Source organism: Ptychodera flava, chromosome 18 (genome assembly GCF_041260155.1).
Source record: "Ptychodera flava strain L36383 chromosome 18, AS_Pfla_20210202, whole genome shotgun sequence".
Classification (NCBI taxonomy): domain Eukaryota; kingdom Metazoa; phylum Hemichordata; class Enteropneusta; family Ptychoderidae; genus Ptychodera; species Ptychodera flava.
In genome coordinates this window covers 3,926,480-3,950,039 of record NC_091945.1, presented here as the reverse complement: position 1 = coordinate 3,950,039, position 23,560 = coordinate 3,926,480, and the positions used below count along the sequence as shown (strand labels likewise).

General features: G+C 35.4%; 2 protein-coding genes across 2 annotated transcripts in view; one reads left to right on the top strand and one right to left on the bottom strand.

Annotated features, from left to right (window-relative positions):
• Positions 1–23,560, bottom strand: part of LOC139116693 (uncharacterized) — a 559,130-nt gene that overhangs the window by 149,770 nt on the left and 385,800 nt on the right. The window lies entirely within an intron of this gene.
• LOC139116684 (death-associated protein kinase 1-like) lies at positions 140–23,560 on the top strand. The gene is made up of 14 exons (XM_070679270.1): positions 140–371; positions 3,521–3,701; positions 11,593–11,691; positions 11,914–12,012; positions 12,475–12,573; positions 12,961–13,077; positions 13,532–13,678; positions 14,633–14,740; positions 15,135–15,257; positions 15,582–15,869; positions 16,691–16,826; positions 18,360–18,523; positions 19,420–19,605; positions 20,416–23,560. Exons 2-14 carry the CDS (start codon positions 3,531–3,533, stop codon positions 21,730–21,732), a joined length of 3,054 nt encoding a protein of 1,017 aa, XP_070535371.1. The 5' UTR covers positions 140–371; positions 3,521–3,530; the 3' UTR covers positions 21,733–23,560.

Sequence of the window (23,560 nt, the reverse complement as noted above, 5' to 3'; positions counted from 1 at the left end):
GGTAAATTAATTTCTTTTTGCAAGTATGGAAAACGTGTATCGAAAATCATTCCGTATTTACATATCAGCTTTTCGATGGTGAGGGCGCTCTATCAAGGGAAAACCCATTACGTCACTGGTGAAAGGGCCGGTATACTACATGGGGATTTCCAGTATCGTAGTTGTCCATAACATCTGAAAATCACAATATTTCTCACAAAAATACTGAAGACTAAATTAGCGCAGTATGTCAACCTAAAACACGGGAATAAGCACGGACGTGGATCAACATTAAAAGCATCTTTTGGAATACAGGATGAACGTTTGTTCGACCATGGACCCGGAGGTTCTGCTGCTACATAAGATAACTTAGCTGAGGCACAGTGGCTAAGGTAAGCTGGTTGAATTCATGTGTGCCAGCGGGTGCCAGTGCTACTAGCGGCATGCTTTACGATTTCACTTGCATGTATTTTATCGCAAAAGCAGCTGCAGTGTGGAAGAAGGGTTTGCCTTTTATGTCTCAAAACTGTCCCGGCTGATATTCCTTTCCCGCCACTCAAAATCAACAGGGATAAAGTTGATGGCTACAGTTCAGAGCTGCAGCAATATAGACTAGTACAAAGACGACTTTTTTTCTCCAATTATACGGTACCACCATAATCTACAAGCACTAGCTCTGCGTGGCAGGACTGCGTGTTTTTACCCATGGCAAGTTCCGGAGTACTGTTGTCAAAATTCCTAATGCAGCCGGGTGTTTCTAATATAAACTGCATTTTATCTTGTAAGCTAATGTCAACTGTCTGATTCTATGCACTTTGTCCCCACCAGTAACAACAGTAGAAGCGACACCGACAGTTTATGAAGTACAAACCACTTAACATGTACAACCAGTATATTTAACGTCTTTCTGGCACTTTATAAAAATAGTGTGAGCTCCTTGACACTATTAAGATATTTCTTTGAGTTATATTCCTGACTTTGCTAGGATAACTAACTTCGACCAGAAATGATTTAAAAAAAATGTTTGATAAAAATTACGGACAATACATAGAATGGTGGTTACACTTCATATACAGAATGAAAATCAGGGTGCGATTCATTTTCGGGTAAGGAATATGAGCAGTGAGATTAAACATGATTGAGGAAGGAAAGTTTGTGAGACAGATCTAATGGAATATTTAATAAACAAGGTAATGCTGATGGATGTACTCAGTATTTGAGATCGTAAATTTACTCTTCACAAAGCAGCGACTATAATTTTTTCTCACTGAATTTTACTTTCACTTTTGCTGAGTGTGTTATTTTTGTGACTGGCCCCAAGTTTCTCTTGATACTGATAGTCAGGACAATTAAAGGCAATTGTTATGAGTTGAAAGAGGGCAAAATGTTTTGTTCCTTTTTGTGTTAGGTCCTTTATGTGTTAATTTTTTAGGCAAAAAAATAAATTGTCAAGAATTCTTTTTTATTCAAGGATGTTGGTACTGTGATAAAAGAACATACCATCAAGAGATTTTTGTAATTTTCAAATATTTGAGGGTGTCTTTGTCATGTTGAAATGAAAAGTTGGAATTTACTGCAGGGAGGATAATTAATACTCTTTCAGTGCAATGGCTTATAGATAAAACTCTAAACTTATGAAAATTGCAGATGAAAAAGGTCAATTGTGTCCTTGTTCTTTTAAATTAGGTCAAAAGATAACCTTATTTTGTGAAAAGGTCTTAGTGTAGGGTAATTGTATACAGCATGGCAGTCGCTCTGTTTCACAGATCAATAGAACTTTTAGTAAAGTATCAATGCCTTCCTATCTGTGGTATTGCCTATTTCATTGACAGCCTTACCCTATTGGTGCATAATTTTTCTCATTATGGTTGTAAAACCAAAGTGAAAGTTGCAATTCTGTAACAATATTTTAACACGAATTAAAGTGTAAGACTAGTGTTATGGCTGTTTTTCAAAGACAAGGTGATTGTGTTTTTCTCAATATAATAATAATAATAATAATAATAATAATAATAATAATAATAATAATAAATTTCCATAGCTTGCTGTAAATACAGGATTTACATCACATTTGTGGCAATAAAAGTGTGATACAAAAATAAGATCAAATTTTCTTCAATAAAGATAAAGTATAAAGTAAAAATATAATCTGCAAGTTGTTCATTAAAAGATAACTCTTGTTTTGTTAGTAGAGAAATAAGCTGATTTTCAGTTGTATCATTTGGGAAATTGATTTTACTGAAAAAGTTCTTTCTTTGGACTTTGTATTTCTGACAGACTAATAAAAAGTGTGTTTCATCTTCAATACTGTTGATGTTACACTGATTGCAGTATCTTTCAGTAATTGGGGTTTTTGGAACAGTGTGTCTCCCTTTTCAATTGCTAGTCTATCATAATTGCTAATTTGAAGTTTGGTGAGTAATTTTCTTTTCTCACCTTGTAACTGTGTTAAGTAGGGTTCTAATCTAAAATTATGTTTTATTTTGGCGTACATTCTTAGTTTACTATTTTCATCAGTGATCAAATTTTTCCAAAAGACTTCATAATTGTTTGTTAAATTTGTTTTCATTAATCCAGTTATAACTTTATGGTGTTTAAGTGATGGAGCTTTATCAAGAAGAAAGTCCATTCCATTTTCTTTAATTAAAGCACTTAAACAGTTAAACCAAGATCTATTGTTAGTATTTGCTCCAGAAAAGCTTCTTTAGCAAAATTACAATGTGAAATTTGTACAGCCAATATTTAACAATATTAAGTTTGATCTCAAGTAGAAGTGGGAATTGTCCTAGTTCACCCCTCACAGTGGCATTACAAGCTTGTCTATTACTGGTACACTGTAAAATGTTCTTAAAAAATTTGAGGTGAGTATTTTCAATTGCTGATTTATCCCACTTCTTGTAATCCATGAAATCTTGTCCCCAAATCTCTGAGCCATACAGTAAAACAGGTTTAATGAAAACATTGACTATATGTTTATATTTAATGAGCTGTATCTGATAATTGTAGGTATTGAGAACTTCTAATTTTTAAGAGCTAACATATTTTCACTGAAAATACTATATCACCATAGGCAAATTGTCAATACTATCCTGGATTTGATGACAGTCATGCTGCATGATGTCATTAGATAACCACACCTACGACTTCTGAGTCTACACTTTATTTTAAATCATGCATGCACACTGGGTTATTTCATATGAGTGGGAGGGCTATGAGTCATTCTTGAGATCTCCGTTGTATTTAAAAAAAGATAATGACTATAGGAGAGCTGTGGATTTGATTGAAAAATAAAGTCAATGTTTCTCTTGTACCACAGTCCATCTGTCATGATAGTTGACTTTGCTACTAGAAGATACATCAACTTTGCAAACATTAATTTTGTCAACATCAGAAAGTTTTAAAAAAACGTCATGGCTATATCTTCTAAAACAGCAATTTTATTATATACATTGGATTTCTATAATTACATGAAAATTGCAAAATTAGACTACAATATATACATGTTCATGTATCAATCTTTTTTAACGCCATTTTCATGCAGAATTTTAAAAATGTCAACAACCCAAGTACAAACAGAAATTGATCCCCGCAATCAAACAGAGGATATCGAGGTAGAGGAACTGCTTAAAGCTTCAAAATCAGGAAATCTCATCAAAATTCAGGAGCTTCTAAGAAATGCGAAGAATGGACTAAACAGTGAATTTGTGAACAGAAAAGATGAGGTGAGTTGAACTTTTTATGTGAAATTTTGGAATATAATTTCAGAACCTTTGCTTGTCATACTTTGGGTCTATTGTTCTGTACTACATCGCAGTCTGCCACATTGACACTGTAAAGTTCTTGTACCGGTACTGTCATTATGTACAAATTATTAACAACAGTTGAGCTTTTCAGTTGACAATTATTTCTTTTACTACAATGTTACATACCGGTATACTGGTAGGTTCAATTTATTTACATAACAAAGTACAGTGTGAACTTTTCAATGAAGCTGTGATTACATGATGACTTTTAAGTGGTAACCCTTTGAATCCTGTAATTTTTTCTCACCGAAATTTTACTGCAACATTTTACCAATTTTTATAAATGTTTCTGTAATTTTTTGATAATTTTTGACCAAAATGATATCAAATTCATTGGCTAAAGTTTTTTATCAAAATTTTGTCAAGACTTTGAAAATCAAAGTGAGACTTGAGTGGACACCGTGGGTCATCAGTATGTATTAGGGAGATGGTGCAGTGGCAAAGAATGTGAAATTTTCAGAAGAGTTACTTTCAGAATGTGCTTAGGAATACAATTCAGAATAACATTCAGACACTCACTATGTGAGATAATATTCTGTATATTCCAGAAGAGTCCTTTCAGAATGTGCTTTGGAATACAATTCAGAATAATATTCAGACACTCACTATGTGAGATAATATTCTGTATAGAAGTAACAAGTCATTGACATTGACATAGTCCCCACTTGTAATAGGAGTATTAGTCTTGATGGGGCAGGGAAATGAGGTCATTAAGAAGTATCACTGGAGTGTATATGTTCAGATCTATGGACACATAGGTCGATGTCATTGTTCCCATTTTGAAACAAGAGGCATGTCTAAGTTATGGTTCTAAATCGGGAAAAAAGATCAGACCTCTAGCTGTATTGGCAGCCAAGAAATACATGTGCATAATAAATGAGGTACAAGATGTGACATCTTAAGGTCTACTATCCTATCAAAATTGAAGGGTAAAGAACTTGTGGTTACTGAGTTATGCATATATATGCATATTCGAGGTCAAAGGTCATCAAGGTCACGTGACATTTTGGAAAAAAAAACCCATTGTATTGCTAATTAATCATATATGCCAAAATTCAGACCTCTAGATCTATTGGCTTGCCCACATTATATATGGGCATAATTTACGAGGTAAAGCATGTGTTGTCATAAGGTCTCCCATCCTACTAAATATAAAGGACATAGCACTTGTGGTTACTTACCGTATTTATTGACATAATCGTGTATTTTACGTAAAAGGTTATCGAGGTCACATAACATTTTGTCATAAATTTCTATCCTATAGTCTGTCCCTATATACTAAAAATCATACATTTACCTCTATTGGCTTGCTCAAAATTAGATATGCACATAATTAATGAGGTAACAATATGTGGCGTCATAAGGTGTCCCATCATACCAAATATGAAGGGTGTAGCACTTGTGGTTCCTGAGTTTGGACAAATATGTATATTTGAGGTCAAAGGTCATTGAGGTCACGTGACATTTTTTCAAAAAAATTGTATTGCTAAGTTATCCCTACATACCAAAAATCAGACCTCTTGCTCTATTAGCTCGCTCAAAATTAGATATGTGCATAATTAATGAGGAACAATATGTGGCGTCATAAGGTGTCCCATCATACCAAATATGAAGGGTGTAGCACTTGTGGTTACTGAGTTTTGGACAAATATGTATATTTGAGGTCAAAGGTCACCGAGGTCACGTGACATTTTGTCAAAATAATTGTATTGCTAAGTTATCCCTATATACCAAAAAATCAGACCTCTAGCTCTATTGGCTCGCTCAAAATTAGATATGTGCATAATTAATGAGGTACAATATGTGGCGTCATAAGGTGTCCCATCATACCAAATATGAAGGGTGTAGCACTTGTGGTTACTGAGTTATGGACAAATATGTATATTTGAGGTCAAAGGTCACCGAGGTCACATGACATTTTGTCAAAAAAATTGTATTGCTAAGTTATCCCTATATACCAAAAATCAGACCTCTAGCTCTATTGGCTCGCTCAAAATTAGATATGTGCACAATTAATGAGGTACAATATGTGGCGTCATAAGGTGTCCCATCATACCAAATATGAAGGGTGTAGCACTTGTGGTTACTGAGTTTTGGACAAATATGTATATTTGAGGTCAAAGGTCATCGAGGTCACGTGACATTTTGTCAAAATAATTGTATTGCTAAGTTATCCCTATATACCAAAAACCAGACCTCTAGCTCTATTGGCTCGCTCAAAATTAGATATGTGCATAATTAATGAGGTACAATATGTGGCGTCATAAGGTGTCCCATCATACCAAATATGAAGGGTGTAGCACTTGTGGTTACTGAGTTATGGACAAATATGTATATTTGAGGTCAAAGGTCACCGAGGTCACATGACATTTTGTCAGAATAATTGTATTGCTAAGTTATCCCTATATACCAAAAATCAGACCTCTAGCTCTATTGGCTCGCTCAAAATTAGATATGTGCATAATTAATGAGGTACAATATGTGGCGTCATAAGGTGTCCCATCATACCAAATATGAAGAGTGTAGCACTTGTGGTTACTGAGTTATGCACAAATATGTATATTTGAGGTCAAAGGTAATTGAGGTCACGTGACATTTTGTAAAAAAAATAGCATTGCTAAGTTATCCGTACATACCAAAAATCAGACCTCTGGCTCTATTGGCTCGCTCAAAATTAGATATGCACATAATTAATGAGGAACAATATGTGGCGTCATAAGGTGTCCCATCATACCAAATATGAAGGGTGTAGCATTAGTGATTACTGAGTTATGGACAAATATGTATATTTGAGGTCAAAGGTCACCAAGGTCACATGACATTTTGTCAAAAAAATTGTATTGCTAAGTTATCCATATATACCAAAAATCAGACCTCTAGCTCTATTGGCTTGCTCAAAATTAGATATGCACATAATTAATGAGGTACAATATGTGGCATCATAGGGTGTCCCATCATACCATATATGAAAGGTTTAGCACTTGTGGTTACCGAGTTATGGACAAATATGTATATTTGAGGTCAAAGGTCACGTGACATTTTGTCAAAGCGTCTGAGATATCTGCGTGAACGGATGGACTCACATGGATGGACTGACAGACTGACATGACCCAATCTATGAGCCCCTGGACTTTATCTGTGGGGACTAAAAACTGTGTCACTGCATCCTTTTTGCAATATGAATACGATTAGAAACTAAATTTTATTTTTCTTGGCCTTATACATGGGAGTCTATGGACTGCCTTATACATGGGAGTCTATGGACTGCCTTATACATGGGAGTCTATGGACTGCCTTATACATGGGAGTCTATGGACTTCCTTATACATGGGAGTCTATGGACTGCCTTATACATGGGAGTCTATGGACTGCCTTAAACATGGGAGTCTATGGATTGCCTTATACATGGGAGTCTATGGATTGCCTTATACATGGGAGTCTATGGACTTCCTTATACATGGGAGTCTATGGACTGCCTTATACATGGGAGTCTATGGACTGCCTTAAACATGGGAGTCTATGGATTGCCTTATACATGGGAGTCTATGGATTGCCTTATACATGGGAGTCTATGGATTGCCTTATACAGGGGAGTCTATGGAGGTGAAAACTAAAAAGTCCTCTAACACGGCCAAATTTGATCACATTGTGAAACAAATCAACGTGCATCTGTATGAGGTAGAGTACTATCCTTTTACCAAGTTTGAACGAAATCGCTCCAGGCGTCTCTGAGATATCTGCGTGAACGAAAAAAGTCATAAAATATGCAAATGAGCAATTAATTAATAAGCCACACCCACCAAAATCTAATCAGATCTAAGTCTCATCATGATAATACCAAATACCAAATTGCATGACATTGACCTAAAGGTTCTTAAGTTATGAGTGGAACAAAATCTGTCTACGGACGGACGGACGGACGGACAGACGGACAGACGGACAGACGGACGGACGGACGGACGGACAGACGGACACACACACAGACATTGTGGCGACATAGGACACCTTTGGTGCTTCGCACCACGGTGTCCAAAATGGACTTTTCTGTAGTTTGTAAAGGCAACAAAAATTGACTTTTGAGCTCAAAAGGATTAAAAACAGTCACAACCGCCTCCATGACATACATGTATTGTTAACACTTAAAGTGATTGCACTTATGGAAATCAATGAGAGGACTAGATTCTTGTGATAATTCATATACATCCCAATATCAGTATAATATCATAACTGTTGTATTGAAGTATAGTAAGTATTGGTTTTGCAGAAATACAGTATTTACAAGTCTCACTAACATATTTGTATCGTAACTTTTGAGAGAATATTAGAACATTAAAGCCCCAATAGCTGCCAATTTTATGCATTATTTTCATGATTTTATTTTCAAACCAAAGTTGGTTTGTGTTAGTGTGCTAACTGAAAGGTGTGTATAGCAGTATCACTGCTCGCTGATTTGGACTATGCCTAAGTGTTTTAACGGGCTGAATAATAAACGGGTGCCACATTCATAAAATGGCGCCCCACAGAAAAGTACAAAAAAGCAGTATTTCCTGTACATACAGTTGTGATCATAAAAGGAACAAGCATGATGCCATTTACTTGAATGCACAGCACATGGTGGTCAACATTTTGTTGTAGTAATCTCTATTTTCTTTGTCATATGTCTTTGATTAGTTTTTAAAAATGGTGGGAAATCTAAAATGATGTTAAAACGTTTGAATTTACATTCCACTTTTGACAATTATGGCAGTGTTATATACTTTTTCAGTCTTTAATTGGTCTTGTTCAAAGAGAACTCTTAGAAAACAGGATATTTTTAGATCAGTTTGTTGCACTTTTGCAGCTGTTTGGGCTTTAACTTTGAACTTTATTGACTTTTTGTAATTTGGTATGATTCCAACAGTTGTTTTCTATCAGAGAATGACTCAAAACATGAATCAGCCTTCAAAAATATTCATGATATTGGTCTGCATGTACATTGCTTAATGTGTCATGTGATTTTTAGAAGTTTAATGGAATAATAAAGAAAAGTTTAGATTTTGAGGAATAATGTTAAAGTAGAAACTTGTTTGAAAAATGATGGTCAAAATTAATGTAAAGTAAAATTTGTATAAGCATATTTTGTCACATTTGTTTATTCGTGAACTTTTAAAAATTACAATTCTAATCAGGTCTTATTGTACTTCAACAAAATGAAGTGGATGAATATATGTAAAGCCAAAAAGTTGTGCTGTTCTGATAACCCTACCTGCCCTATTTTTTACCTGCTGACCCTAGACTTTATAGAGCTATGAAAATACGGATGTTAAAAAAACTCCGTAACATCATGCACACAAGAAACATGTTATTCATCGTCACTCATACATGACAAACAACATGATGGAACTGTTAATAGCTGCAGGGTTTCAACCCCTGAAAAATGCGTATTTAAAAAAATATTTTGAAAAAAATCCCTACCTACTTACCTACCCTATTTTGAAAAACCATGTTATAGGAACAGCACAATTAATTTTTTTTTGCCTGATGGCAAAACCAAGAAAAGGAAAAACAGCTCTTCAAGTGGTTTCCTTTGGTAACTGTTTCAGCCGCCATTGATGTCATAATCAAGCATGAAAAAGATTGTTTCAAAACTGCAAATTACAAAATTATAACATAAACAACAAAAAAACTACTTTAAAAGCTATCATCAACTTCAGTTTGGCTTTTTGGAATATTCCTAATACCATGTATAAACTTCAATTATAGATCACCAGTATACTTTGACATCTAGTAATTTGCAATGTGATGTAATACAATGTCAAATTTATTTTGTTGTTGTCAATTATCATTTCATTCCTTCCCTGTCTTATGCTTTATTAGTTTTATAACTCTTTTTTAAAATTTTTGTTGTTGTTGTTGTTGTTGTTATTATTATTATTTATTTATTTATTTATCTTTACCATACTGTATCCACAGATGATATATTAGTGTAATAATATATTAATTAATTGATGTAGTCCAGTATTGCACTAGTCTTTCAGGCCATCAATTGGTGCCATTCAGTTGTTGTCAGCCAATTTTATGTGAACTTGGCATAAAGTGTTACTGTTTGTACGTTACCAGTAATGATGCCGGCCCACTTTCCTCAATGCAGAATGATCTGAGTGCCAATACATGTAAATGGCAGGCTGCAAGGAAGCCATTGGCTTCTTGTTAATTAGGCCAGGAAGAAAAAATAAATTGTTCATCGGAATCGCCGCTTCTACTTTGGCGTATTTGGAATTTTTTTTTGATCACGGCAAATTCTTACTTCCGCATTACAAATATTTTTAGTACTGCCGCTGGTGGCCCTCTACACTTTGTCGGGTTTTCGCGGGGCACGGGATTTTGAATGAGACTTCCGACGTAGTTGACCGCCAACACGTTGTTGTGACGTCTGAATTTGGCGAATCACGACGCAAAGTGGGTCGATTTGGCCAGAAATTTCCTCGTTTTGTAAAGGTTGGTACATGTCACATCGTGAGTATTAATTTGATCGCCAACATTCGACGTGATGGCCAACAGTTAGTTCCAAAGACGCTATTCAGTGTTTGTCCTGATATTACGTTTGGCGATTTATTCAACAAGATCGTGACAGCAGATGGACGGTGCGTCCGATTGAATGAAAATTGCATCGAAAGTATAAAAATTTACGGCAATGACAAAACACATGGTTGCGTCGATGTTAAAGTACGATCTGAAAGATGACTATATAACTTCACTCCGATCACAGTACAGTGTTGTTAGACCATCGTGTAAAATGTGTAGAGACAGTGGTAAAGAGGCCAAAACATGGGGCTAAAGTAAAATGAAAAAACTCAGATGCTAGGTCCCACCAGGACAATATTAAAGGACAATACTGAATTGTTGGATTTCAGTGATTTGCTGTACATTTCAGTTTTATTCAGAGAGAATGTTGAAATTCTTGACCGCGGAGTGACGTCACTTTCACCTATTGCTAGCGAGTGAGGTGAATTGGGATTTGACTATACAGGACAGTGAACAATGCAGAAATTATGTGACAAAGGACAGAACTTAGTGTTATCATTGACATAATGTTGAAACTTTGAATACTGGTGTAAGGTTGAAAAATTCACACTTCAATATTTTGTTCTCACGGCAGTGTGACGCAAAAATGACGTAAAAACCGCAAGTTCCCGGATGTCCGCGGTCAAGAATACTCAGAATATGTTGTGCAAACACTAACTGTGAATGTAATGGCCTATGTTATTGTTGGGAAATATAGTATTGAATTCAGTTACCAGTATCAGTGTTTCTTGTCTGAGATATTTCTGGTAAAAAGGGAAACAATTATCTTGCCTTGTCTGCATCTGTGCAAAAATGCCAGAGAACCGCGTTTACCTTCGGCCTAAAAAAAAAAAAAAATTCGCTCGCCCCTCCAGGGACTTGGTCCAAAAATCCGATGAACAAGATTTTTTTTTTCCTCTGGCCCTTAACATGATCTTGATGTCATCAGTACTGAATTATGTTCATATTATCATGCAGTTTTTTAATCATCTTAATCTACTTTTAATATTGTATATAATGTACTCACTGTGATATAACTCTGCATGTACAGTGTTAATCCAACATGAAGTAAATATGTTTTAGACAATATTTATCATTCCATGAAATTATTCGTGTTTTAACAATGTCAAAGACATGCTGTATCTTAATATCTCACAAATTATCACTGACTATATCCTCTGACATAAAATGTAGTTCCCAGTCTGCTTTTCATGACACTGTCGGAAGTATTAATCAGTATTTTTGGTCTTGTCTGTTTGTCTTCTAGTATGGAAATTGTTCTCTCCATCATGCTGCACAGTTTGGTCATGTACATGTAATAGAGCATCTTTTAAAATGTGGAGCAGACGTCAACTGCCAAAGCAAGGTTTGTAACGTTATCAATGTAAAAATTTTTAGTTTCATCAGATTTAGGGGTATCTTCTTTATCTTGGACATAGAAATGTCCAATTCTTACCGAAGTTTGGGATTTTAAAAAGGGAGTTGAAATATTTGGATACTATATACAAAAAATTCTAGTGATTCTGCCATAAAAAGGGACAATCTACCCTCTTTTATCATAAATTCTTGTTTGTTGAATTTCCTACAGAGTGGTCGAAGTCCACTGCATTGGGCAGCTCACCACAACCAAGCTGAAGTCTTGGACGTGCTCTTAAAGAGCGGTGCTAACATTGACCTTGGCAGTAAGGTGAGTCCAAGCTGTCCATACTTTTCTGGTATTCTGTTCACAAGCATACTTTACTATCTACCGGGTACATTATACCCTATTATATCTTGTCATGGTAACATGAGTATAGAATAAAACAGAATAGACTTTCTATATAGTCCTCTGTGCACTCTTCTAAATGCAGAGAGAGGCAGAGACTGGTTGATGCATGGACTGTGTACGTATAGGTCATTTCAGTGCATAAAAGCTGGTGCAGTCATGATGTTAACCTCTGTATAAAAATAATGATAAAATTGATGATATGCTTCTATTCTGGTGATACATTTAAAGAAAGTTGTCCTGTCTTTTCCCGCTTACAAAGACAGATTGAAGTTTGGAGAGAGCTGCATGTAACTTCCACCATTGACACCTGGCAATTCAATATTCCCACAGTCATGTATAGAACTGGTATACTAACATACATGTATGCATGTCTTTTCACAGAATGGTGCAACCCCATTGCATGAGAGCATTGAGAGAAACAACTTTAAAATTGTTAAGACATTGTTGAAGAGGGGAGCAGATTTCACTGTTTTGAACAAGGTGATTTAGAATGTTAACATTGTAATTTAGTCATGTATACATTCATTTCAAAATTCCTGTTTCATATAAACCTTACTTAATTTGTAAATCCACTGTTTAATAATAAAGCATGCATCTTAAATGATCTGATTTAATAATTCTAATGATCAAATGTAAAAGCACAGAAGGAAAATAAGTGCTTTCCAAGTTGCAATTTTTTAACCTTCATTTTCATTTTTTGTTGCAGTTTTGTATCTTTAAAGATCTTAATTTCATTGTAAATGTAAACATGATTTTAACTATCTCATGTTTTTCTGTTGTTTGTTATTTGAACACACTCTGAGCAACGACATGACTTTATAAAATGTCTGCTCTGAATGTAAATAGTAATTTTGATGTCTCTTACAGAAGGAGATGTCGCCACTGTACCTTCTGGCAAGGAAAGGTAGCTTTGAATGTTGTCAAATGCTGATGGAAAAAACCAAACCAGAGAAGAGGAAAGAAATGGTGAACACACTAACAAAGGTACAGTTGCAGTAGCTGTCTCTTTCAAAATTTTTGACAGGTTGATCGGCAGTCCTTTTACTAGATATGGCTACCTCCTGCAAACTTGTAGAAATTTATAGTTTTTGATATCTGGACTGGCTCAGAGTACATTTCAGATTAAACTTTGCAAAAGACAAATATCAGTAACAAACTATAATGATGATTATTATTTGAATTTCATTCCAGAGAAATTTATTTGTATATAATGCTATTAAAGTTCTTCACAAAGGCATTGAACATGTAAAAATATATTATTTCATATCTGATGCAAGAAATGGAATTATTTGATGTGTAATGATGTATACTTACAGAAATCTTTTTTTTATATGGTAAACTTTATCTGAGCTTTTTCAAACAAATTTAAAAAAATTGTGAACAAAATACTGACAAAAAACTGTTTCTAACATTCTTGATTTTGACTTTTATCTTGAAGGATGGTGAGAATGCACTATTTGCAGCTATTCGATGTGACATCACACAGTGTAGTTACGCAGATGAAATCCAGTGGAAAAAAGACAGCGTTCTCAAAATCATCAAATTGCTTATTGATGAAGACATTGATATAGACTGTCAAAACAAGGTCAGTGACTAAACCCTTTCACCCCCAGTTCCCTGTATACAGGTCCAACTTTACCATAGAAAACAATGGATTTGGGACAAACCATAGTGGTGAAAGGGTTAAGCCTTAAGCTTCCATTTATTTTGCTAAAGTCCAAGTGTACAATGATATGCAATATTATGATTTTACCAGGTGAAAGGTTGAAGGATAAATCATTCGCTAAAAGTTTGAATAATGCTTGTCATGATTTTAAATTTGTTACTATTACAGTGCATTATGTATAACGTTGGTTGTTGCCAGGACACATTCAGAAAAATTTTGTTTCCTGCAGTGATATTTAGTGGTGTAGGAATTTGTTAATACTTTATATCATTCGTATCCTATGGATGGTAACATTATTCACTTCACTGTTTCTAATAGATATTCAAAACATGTTTTTGTCGAACAGTCACAGAAAGCATTTTATTTTCACAAGATGATGATGTATAGGACACATTTCCGATGTAGAATTACATGTCACAAATCATGTGCAAAGATATTCATCAGCCTGGCAGATTAAATTTAGTCTGAAGTTTCTATAACACAAGAATTGACGAACATTGGAAATCCGTTAGTTATAAGACAATTTCATCAGCCTTATCCCAACATGCACAGCAATTCCATTACGATATCAATTGGAATGCCATTTCTATCCAAGGAAGGATCCAAGGAAGATCCGATAAGCCAGTAACATCCAACGTCATTATCCACAAATAAACAGAGATGGGGTCTTGAAATACCCCACATTTACAATCAGTTGGTCACACCGCCATCTAGTGGTCAACTATAAATTACATTTCATTTCTTTTGTCATTCTGATGAAGATCGTCATCCATGACAGATCAAAAGCTCAATACGCTGAAAAACATTGACTGCCTGTGTTATAGAAACTTCATATTACGTCACAAATCATATTTTCATGTTTGTTTGTTTCAGGTTGGAGTTACTCCTCTCCAATTAGCAAAGCAAGAAGCTAGCAGATCTCAGGAGATAAAAAGACCTCATTACAGAGCCATTGTAGAATTTCTTTCCAAAGTAAAACAGGTAAATAAACACATTTCTTAAAATAATTTTCTTTTCATGACTGTGATATGCATTTAGTGTTTAAAGAACTTATAATTACGTTAGGTTGTACATACCTTGAAACAGAAAGTTTTAAATTTGTGCTCAAAGCTTCCTCATAGAAATCTTAAACTATTTTCTTATAGTAGAGAAAAAAATCAGGGGTCACCACATGTTTGGCATTAAAAATACAAATAACCTAAAATTTACTAAGATTTTAAATTCAAACTATATCTGCTATACCATATGTTAACTCTATGGCAAGAATTACTTTAAAAGAAATTGAACACAGACATTGAAATCTTCCTGTGCTAGACAAGTTTCAAAATTAATGAATTTCATTTTTTTGTGAATTTCTTTGAATGTGATGTTTTAGGACAGACTTTACAGTGAATTGATGCAGCAACCCTGCGTACCGGCAAAAGACAGATTACTTAAACTCTACTTTTGTGGACAAAGTGGTGTTGGCAAAACTACTTTAAAGAAATCCCTCCAAAGGGTAAGTTTTTTTTAACCAGAATTTTTGGATATGAACTCTTTCACTGCAGTTCCCCTTCTATCAAACCAACTTAATCTTTGTAAATAATTGAATTGTAACAAATGTGCTGTGCCAGGTTTTCAATTTCAGCTTAGATTTTGACCAGCCCAGAGATGAAATCTCATTTTAGACATGATTTCTTCATTACAGCCATCATTTCTTATTAATTTCACTGGTAGTCAATAAACAAGCAATCTCTAAATTAACCTGCTAGACACTTTACTTTGCTGGTAGAAACACACTGAATATTTTGTTACCTTCATTTTGTTCATCCATGTTTTGCAGAGTTCATTTCAAGCATGGCTGACATGTAGACAGAAGGAGAGAGCGCCCCCGCCAGGTGAAGACTGCCAGAAGTCACCAACAGCTGGTATCCATGTCAACAGTGTGGATATCCCAACAGCTGGCAAATTCAGTGTCTGGGATTGTGCAGGCCAGGGAGATTACTTCCCAACACATTCCAAGGTCCTGGGAGCACAGAATGCATTGTTTGTTGTACAGTATAAAATAGCAGAATATGTAGACAATCAGTTGCGGTCACCAAGACACACCATGGAGACACAGAGAGAAAAGGTACAACTTGTATATATCACCATTGGACGATTTCAGATCTTCTAAGATAGTACATGCAGATATTATAACTGTAAAATAAGATATTTTGTAACAAATTATTGATTTTCTTGATAGGGTGAGCAATCACTTTTTGATTCACAAAGTACAACATGGTGAGTCATCTATTAAAGTCAGTCTAGCTTCTCTTAGTGAAATGTCCTTAAACTTTTAAGCTGATGCTCATCATTAAAAAAATAAGCCTTCTGTTATATCATAATAATGTAAGCACTGACTAATTCTTACACACACCCTGTATCATCCAATACCCATTGGTATTAGAGGAAATGGGTTCAAAAATAAGATTTTTACCATTACTGATAGTAAAGCATTTTCTTCCATGTGTTACATTGAGGTCACAGTTTTTTTTGCTGGTTTAGGTCAAAAAAATTTTATGCAATAACGGTTGAATTTACACAAACTCAGTCATTTTAGACTGCTTTTAGCAAATGCCACAAAAAATGTAATGTATATTGTTAAGGTCAGAGCTTCATTGTCATTGACGATATTTTTTAATTTTACCACAAGGGCAAGGTTAATGCTGAATTTTAGAAATTTGTCTGAGTCTTCATTGTGATTCTAAATTTCTTCCAGGTATCAAAAATAGAATGGTTCAAAAATTTTTCACAAATTTTAGGCACAAAATGTAAAGATTTTACAGTTAACCATATTGCGATACTGTGTTTCTGAGCTGTATACAATTGATCAGAAAAAAAGCCAGTGTTTGAAGTTTCTATAGTAATTGTTCTTGCCTGCATGGAGACTGACTATCAGTTGCTTTCCAGGTAATGACGTGGTTGCGATTCATCAAATCCACAAATGTTACATGCAAGAACACTGATGGGATGGCATCTGCTCGCAAACCAACTGTGATTCTTGTGGCAAGCCGAGCTGACTGGGTTAAGGATCACAGAAAAGAAGGTAAGAGTATGACCTTTGACCTTAGTATGGTGCTTGTTTCAGTTTCATCTCATAGTGTGATATGAGTTAAGACACATTTTTAGTTCCTTTGAACTAGAAGCACATAGGCCTCAGAGTTTCAGATAATATAAATTTATTTTTCAAAATTATACCATTCTTTACCTTTCATGTTGAGTATTTTAACAGAAAGTGATGCATTTAATTTCTGCTATTGTGTGGAGGCAATCAAAGAGGAAACAGTCATTTCCAATTTCAAATTTGCTGTTCATGGCGTTCAGGTTCACAACAGTACTGTTCTAATGATGCAAAATTTTCCCCCATTCAGTCTCAATCATTTTCGCTGGATTTGAAAGTTAAATGGTTGTCCGAAGAAACATTTACATCTATCTCTCAAGGAACATACACAAAATAAACAATATTGTGACATTTGACAACCTTACATGCTTATCTGTGACAGACCTGTGACCCTTGACTTTATCAAGATTTATTAGCTTTATATGTAGTAAATATGTCAGTTTTGATAACTTAATAGTATGTTACTGTTTGCCTTAATGTTGGACTTTGTATGGCAAGGTTTAGCATAGGTGCCTGTATTAAATGTTTGGTTCATTCAACATGACATAAGTATTGTAGTTTATTTAAGGATGTACGAGCGGTACGCGCGCGTGGAATTTGTCACTTCCCATAGGATTACATTGAAATTTGCTGGAAAATCAATTTCTACTATTGTCATTTTCATGAAAATTTGCACAAAGCTCAGTCTAGAGAAATAAATAATAGTGATCAAATAAAATTATATGGTCACCGCGGTAACTTTTGAGATAAACAGCATTGAATTATTTCGTCCATAGAAAATGCATTGGTGAAAAAATGCTGACTCGACATTTTTTCTCATAAACGGCAAAATTCATGGTCATGTATGTCAAAAACGAGCGCGGTGACCTTTATATTTTATCACACAATTTGATAATACTTACAAAGGAGAATCCAACAATCGACAATTTAGAGAAATGACATTACTTTTAATTTTACCGATCGTACATCCTCAAGATATACTTGCTGAGTTAAGGCATACATGTACAAAGTGCTCTTTAATGATATGGCATAGTTTGAATATTTTGTGTACTGGCCAGTTTTGAGAGTGACTCTGTGCATATAGACCCTCGAGAAAAACTTTCTCACGGGTCTATGCTCTGTGCAGGGATGAAAAAAATAGCCAGCAGCTGCCAAAATAACTGGCTGTCAGCTAAAATTTGCCGGCTGTGAAAATTTATAGTTTCAGTAAAAATTCAAGACATTCTGCACAAACTTGTGCACTCACACACCACTTATAACCGCCTATACTTTTATTTTTGCCACGTGTAAATTTTCTACATCCCTATTGTGTTAAAGATAAATCCAGCATAGAATAACCATTTATGTCTACTTTACTGATATAAAAAAGGCGCTGCGGATCACACCAATTCATTTAAGATGTCATGATTCCTCAGTCGTCATCCTTAAGTTACAACTCTTCTTCCCTTTATCTCACAGCGGAGACAGTTGCCAGGCAACTGTGTGATGAAGCTAGAGAAATGTTCAAGGATTCTTTAAACATTCTGGAAGATGTTTTCATTTTAAACTGTCACAAATCTCAAGACGAAGACATGGTTAGACTTAGGAAATGCTTGAAGACATCCAGAGACAAAATACTGGAGGTTAGTAATTTTATCACTCTCAAGGTTTTATCTGACAGTTATATTTGTATTTGATGTGTTTCGAAAGTCTGGCTATGACTACAGTGTGCACTCTAGGGGTTGATTACTGTTTCAAAGTTTTGAAGCTAATTACATGTCTCAGCAATGTCTGTTAACAAATTATACATATGTTCTTGCAGAAAATATCTGTGCCTGATTTGTTGACCAAGTACTGGTACAACATAATTACAACGCAAAGCAGTTGTATCTCTCAGAGACACACATGCAATCTCCAAGATGTTTAATGCTCACAAGTCCATAGTTAGTAGTGATTTATTGCAGTAATAGCACATCATAGCAAGGACAAGATCAGGACTTTACTTCTGATGGAATGGTGCCCTTGATGGTATAAATATTGATGATACCCAAACTTAAGTTGAGGTATCATCAGTATTATCACCATCCTCAGCACCATCCTGAGTAACTTTGTGTAGAATGTGTACCAGGTATATGACATTATAGCCACAGTAGGGACAACAGTCTTGATCATTTCCACTAACCACTCCAATTCTCCATCGTACCATATCTGAATTTAATGGTTTTGTGAATGATTTCTAAAAATTGAAACACTGTTGTTTATAGCTCTATAGTCTTGTGCATATACGTAATGTATGTGATATACCGTAGTTTTGTCTAGTTTAGTTGGAATGATGCGCATAAATGATGCGCAGTACTCAAAAATGAGCTACATATACACACAATGCATCAGCCCATGCAACACAAGAATATATTGCCCAGCATGTTATAATGTGTTACATGTATATATCACATGTAAGCATCACAATTTATATCACTTTTTCTTCCACATCACATGAGCGAGTCTCAGCAATCACAATCACTGAATGATACAATTTCAGGGTGAAAAACCATTACCAAAGCTGTGTGCTGCCATCTTGAAAATCAAAGAGAAATGGGCCACTGAGAAATCATTCCCTGTTCTGTATTGGAAGCAATATGAGAAGCAAGTGAGAGAGACAGTGGACAAGCTTGTGGAACCAAATTTCTTGAAAGCTGCAACTAACTTCCTTCATGACACTGGAGAGGTAAAAATCATGTCATTGTATTCCACTGAAGTTTAAAACATTTCAATGTTGAACACGCATACTTTCGTAGAATGTGAATTAAAGTTTGAAATTTCAACATGGGGCAGTCATCAACCGTACAGAACTATACACAGCTACGAAGTCAGGCAAATTAGTGAGCTGACTTAGTTGATTGCACATTCATTTGCATAATTGTGGATATTTGTCACAAATCAACAAATAAAGTGCATATATTTGGGTTTAGGTTTATTAATCTCTTAATTATGAAGTAAAAGAATCTACGGTAAATGTTCTGTATTGGACATCTCTTTTTGGAAAAGAATTTTAAAAATTGACCTTCAGCTAAGTAGTAGTTGAAGGCAGATCAAGTCTGTGTTCTTAACTCTGACAGCAGAACAATAACTCACATAGTAACTCAATAGTTAAAGTTTAATTGTGCTTTCCTAAAATTGGCAGTGCTTAAGTGGTTCTCGTATCAGTTCTTGTCAGCATTTACTGTCTGTGATTTTAATCCGTTGTACTCTTTTGAAAGTGGTGTTCAGTTGATAAAGGTGATAACAAATCTGCCACTTTAAGGTAATTTTTTTGCTGAGTCAAAGAAATTTGGTCACTGCTTTCTTGATATGCTTTGTTTGTAAATATCGCTGAATGTATATCTCCTCATTCCGTCTTTCATTATATCGTGCAAGATGCATAACAGTATAATAATAGTGAAATTTGTTAATAATACAAAATGGATATTTAAAGTCTGAAGAGTGATTTTCTCATTTGTGAATATCCAACAAGTCAATCGTTTTTCTTTGTTCTCAGTTCCTATACATCAAATGCAAACATTCTGAAGATATCGTCGTGCTTCATCCTGATTGGCTTTGCCGTGACATCTTTGGACCAATGTTTGCAGTAGACACACTCTACAAGTATGGACATAAGCTAGCAAAACAGGACACATACTCTACGCAGGAACTTCAACAGGTACTTGGAAACAAGAGCACCTTTGAATTATTGCTTTGTCTTCTAAAACATGCTGAATTAGTCTTCCCTGTGAAACCCGATAAAACATCTGAGATTAAGTACATCATTCCGGGACTGCTTCCATTGAATATGCCACCAGATCAGTGGAGAAGTAGCCCTTCCGTGAAACATTACTACGGAAGGCGGTTTCAATGTCAGGATGAGACCGATGCCTTTTCTCCAGGATTTTTCCCACAGCTACAAATTCGCCTGTTGAAGTGTTTCGACAGACGTGGTATCCCTCTCGACGGAATATGGAAGAACGGAATGAAGGTTTGCAGCAAAGTTGAGGGGCTGGTCTACATGACCAAAGACAGCAGAGCCATCCATGTGTGTGTGCGGACAATAATGACAGATGGAATTGGGCAATGTTATGACCTCCTTGAAATGATCACATGGCATATCTACGACATTCTCAGCTCTTCTTGTCCTGGTGCAGATGTTGGATTGTACATTCTTAGTGCCCAGTCATTGAAAGACCACGACGACTTGGATGAAGTCAGCTATTACTCTTTCCAGAGGATCTCAGAAGCGGAAGAGAGGAAGGAAAAAGTCTTTGATGAACGGATTGGCAGGAAGGAATCAATATCGGAGTTGCTGTGTCCAGGATTTGACAGGACTTTCCTTTATGAACAGAAGGAAAATTGTGATATTGCATGGCTTTTGAAAGACTGCAAAGAGGAACTGTTCATGTTACTTGAGCCACAACAGCCGATATCTTTTGACTATAGTATGATGACAGAGTATATGGGCTTTGATGTCAGTTACTTGCAGTGCCTTAAAGCTAGATCATCAACATATCAACAGATGAAGACAAGTTTACTGTTTGAAGATTGGTCCAAGAATTGGGCTCAGCTGAAACAGAAAGAAAACCAAGGTGAAGTTGTTGAACGGATATCTCAGAGTTCAGACTCAGAGAAGAGGAAGTACATATACTATGAAAGTAACATAAAAAACCTGATTGCCATCTTGAAAGATATGGAACGAGATGATGCCTTGGGGACCATCGAAAATATGATGCAGACTTTAGAACTTGACCCAGCTTCTGGTAGAAAGGAATCTAACCATACTGTCAGTACAGAATGTGAAAATGACTTTCAAATTGGTGTTTGTTGAGAATGTGAATCTGTTTAAGACATTCATGAAAAGTTTTCACTTTGATGTCAGAATTTTCTGAGATGTAAGTTGATCCAAACTAATGTGGGACAGTCCAGCCTGATGAAAATTGATTCAGTACTCAGTTTGTTTATGGATTTAAAACCAGCTAGGTTCAGGCAAAGCTGGAATATATGAATAGGAGATTCATTAACTCAGTCAGGAAGGGACAATCCGGCAAGTGTAACATTTGATGAGGTTTTCATTATTGTTTGTAAATGTCAATGATAGTTATTTGTTCTGCTCCCCAAAACATGTTGAGATACATGTATTCAGCTTGTCAACTGAGTCTGTACATGCGTAGACTGCTGTGTTACTGTTGATGTGTGAATTCTGGTCTGGACAAGAATTCAAATGTTAAGAATAAAGGTGCATTTTTCACAAATGCCATGTTGAAAAGCTAGAGACATTTCAACATGCTGTGGCAGTACAATGAGAAATTACAATGGACATATAATACAGGACAAAAAAGTGAAACCAATCATCTAAGGTTACAGCTACTTTGCTTGGACAGTGCAATACTGTACCTGCTTGCTTTAACTGATTCAGAGGTAAATTAAATGTGTTATCCAAGGATCCAAGATTGGAATATAGAGATTTTTAATTAAGCCAGAGTACAGAACTGTTGTATAATTAATACAAGATAACCCATTTTGAAGTACATGTAGATGCACCTACATTGAAAATGTGGCTTAATGAAAAATCTTGCCACCATTTTGTAATCCACAACATAACAGTAGAGTTGATAAGCATGTCACTTTGAGAGGGGAATTTTTCATGTAAACAAGTGAATTAATCTGTTCACCCCAATTTCTTGTATGCTGGTCCAAAATCCCCACTAATAACAATGGGTTTTGGGCCAAACTATGGTGGTGAAGGGGTTGAAGCTTGGAAATGAATTCATTACCATTAGTTTGATCGGCAAGTGAGAGTATATTTGGCAATTGATATCAGACCTTGCTATGTTACACATTTGGTAGAAATATTTTACAAGCAGAGCAAGTGATGTTTTAAGCCAAATATGCTTATTCTCTGTGAGATGTCATATTTACTAGAAAATACCCCAGCACAGTATTTATAACTTCTCTGTAATATCAAGAATGAAAATAAGTGGACAATCTCATTATGTTAAGTGTTCTGTTAAGGGGCGAGTAAAGCACAGAGTTGTGGGACATACAATCACTCTCTTTACCAACAGCATGTTGGTAAAGCACCATAAAAAACCAAGTGACATAAAATGTTGATTAAACTTGTCTCCATGGATTTTATTCAGCTGACAGTTTTCATAACTCCATGTCAAATCAAATGCTTTTTCATTGTTTCCTCTGTACGTTATTAATTACTCAGGGCGTATCATCATAAACCCTGGCATCAGCCAATCAGATGGCTTGATGTAAACCCTGGCTTCAGCCAATCAGATGGCTTGATGTAAACCCTGGCTTCAGCCAATCAGATGGCTTGATGTAAACCTTGGCTTCAGTCAATCAGATGGCTTGATGTGAACAACGAGAACGCTGCAGAGTAGATGGGCCGCATGATTCACATATTAAATACTGGGTATTTAGCATGTTTAGCAGTTGACCAATGGAATGCAAGCAATCGGAGGAACAGCAAGTTTTTTTAAAACTGCCTTTACAATACAGACTTTTTAGGGATGAACTTAACTCTTGATGTTATGTCATTAGTTTGAAACCCTAAAGTAAAATGTAATGTGAACACAATCTGAACATATCAATTATACTTTACAGACTTTATTTACTATTCAATAGGAAATAAAACTTCTTTATGA

What these genes read in the sequence shown, in the direction of transcription:
- LOC139116684 (XM_070679270.1), top strand. Translation starts at nt 3,531, where the DNA reads ATGTCAACAACCCAAGTACAAACAGAAATTGATCCCCGCAATCAAACA. An exon ending in TTGTGAACAGAAAAGATGAG is followed by an intron (nt 3,702 to 11,592) that starts GTGAGTTGAACT and finishes TTTGTCTTCTAG; the next exon opens with TATGGAAATTGTTCTCTCCA. An exon ending in TGGTGAACACACTAACAAAG is followed by an intron (nt 13,078 to 13,531) that starts GTACAGTTGCAG and finishes TTTATCTTGAAG; the next exon opens with GATGGTGAGAATGCACTATT.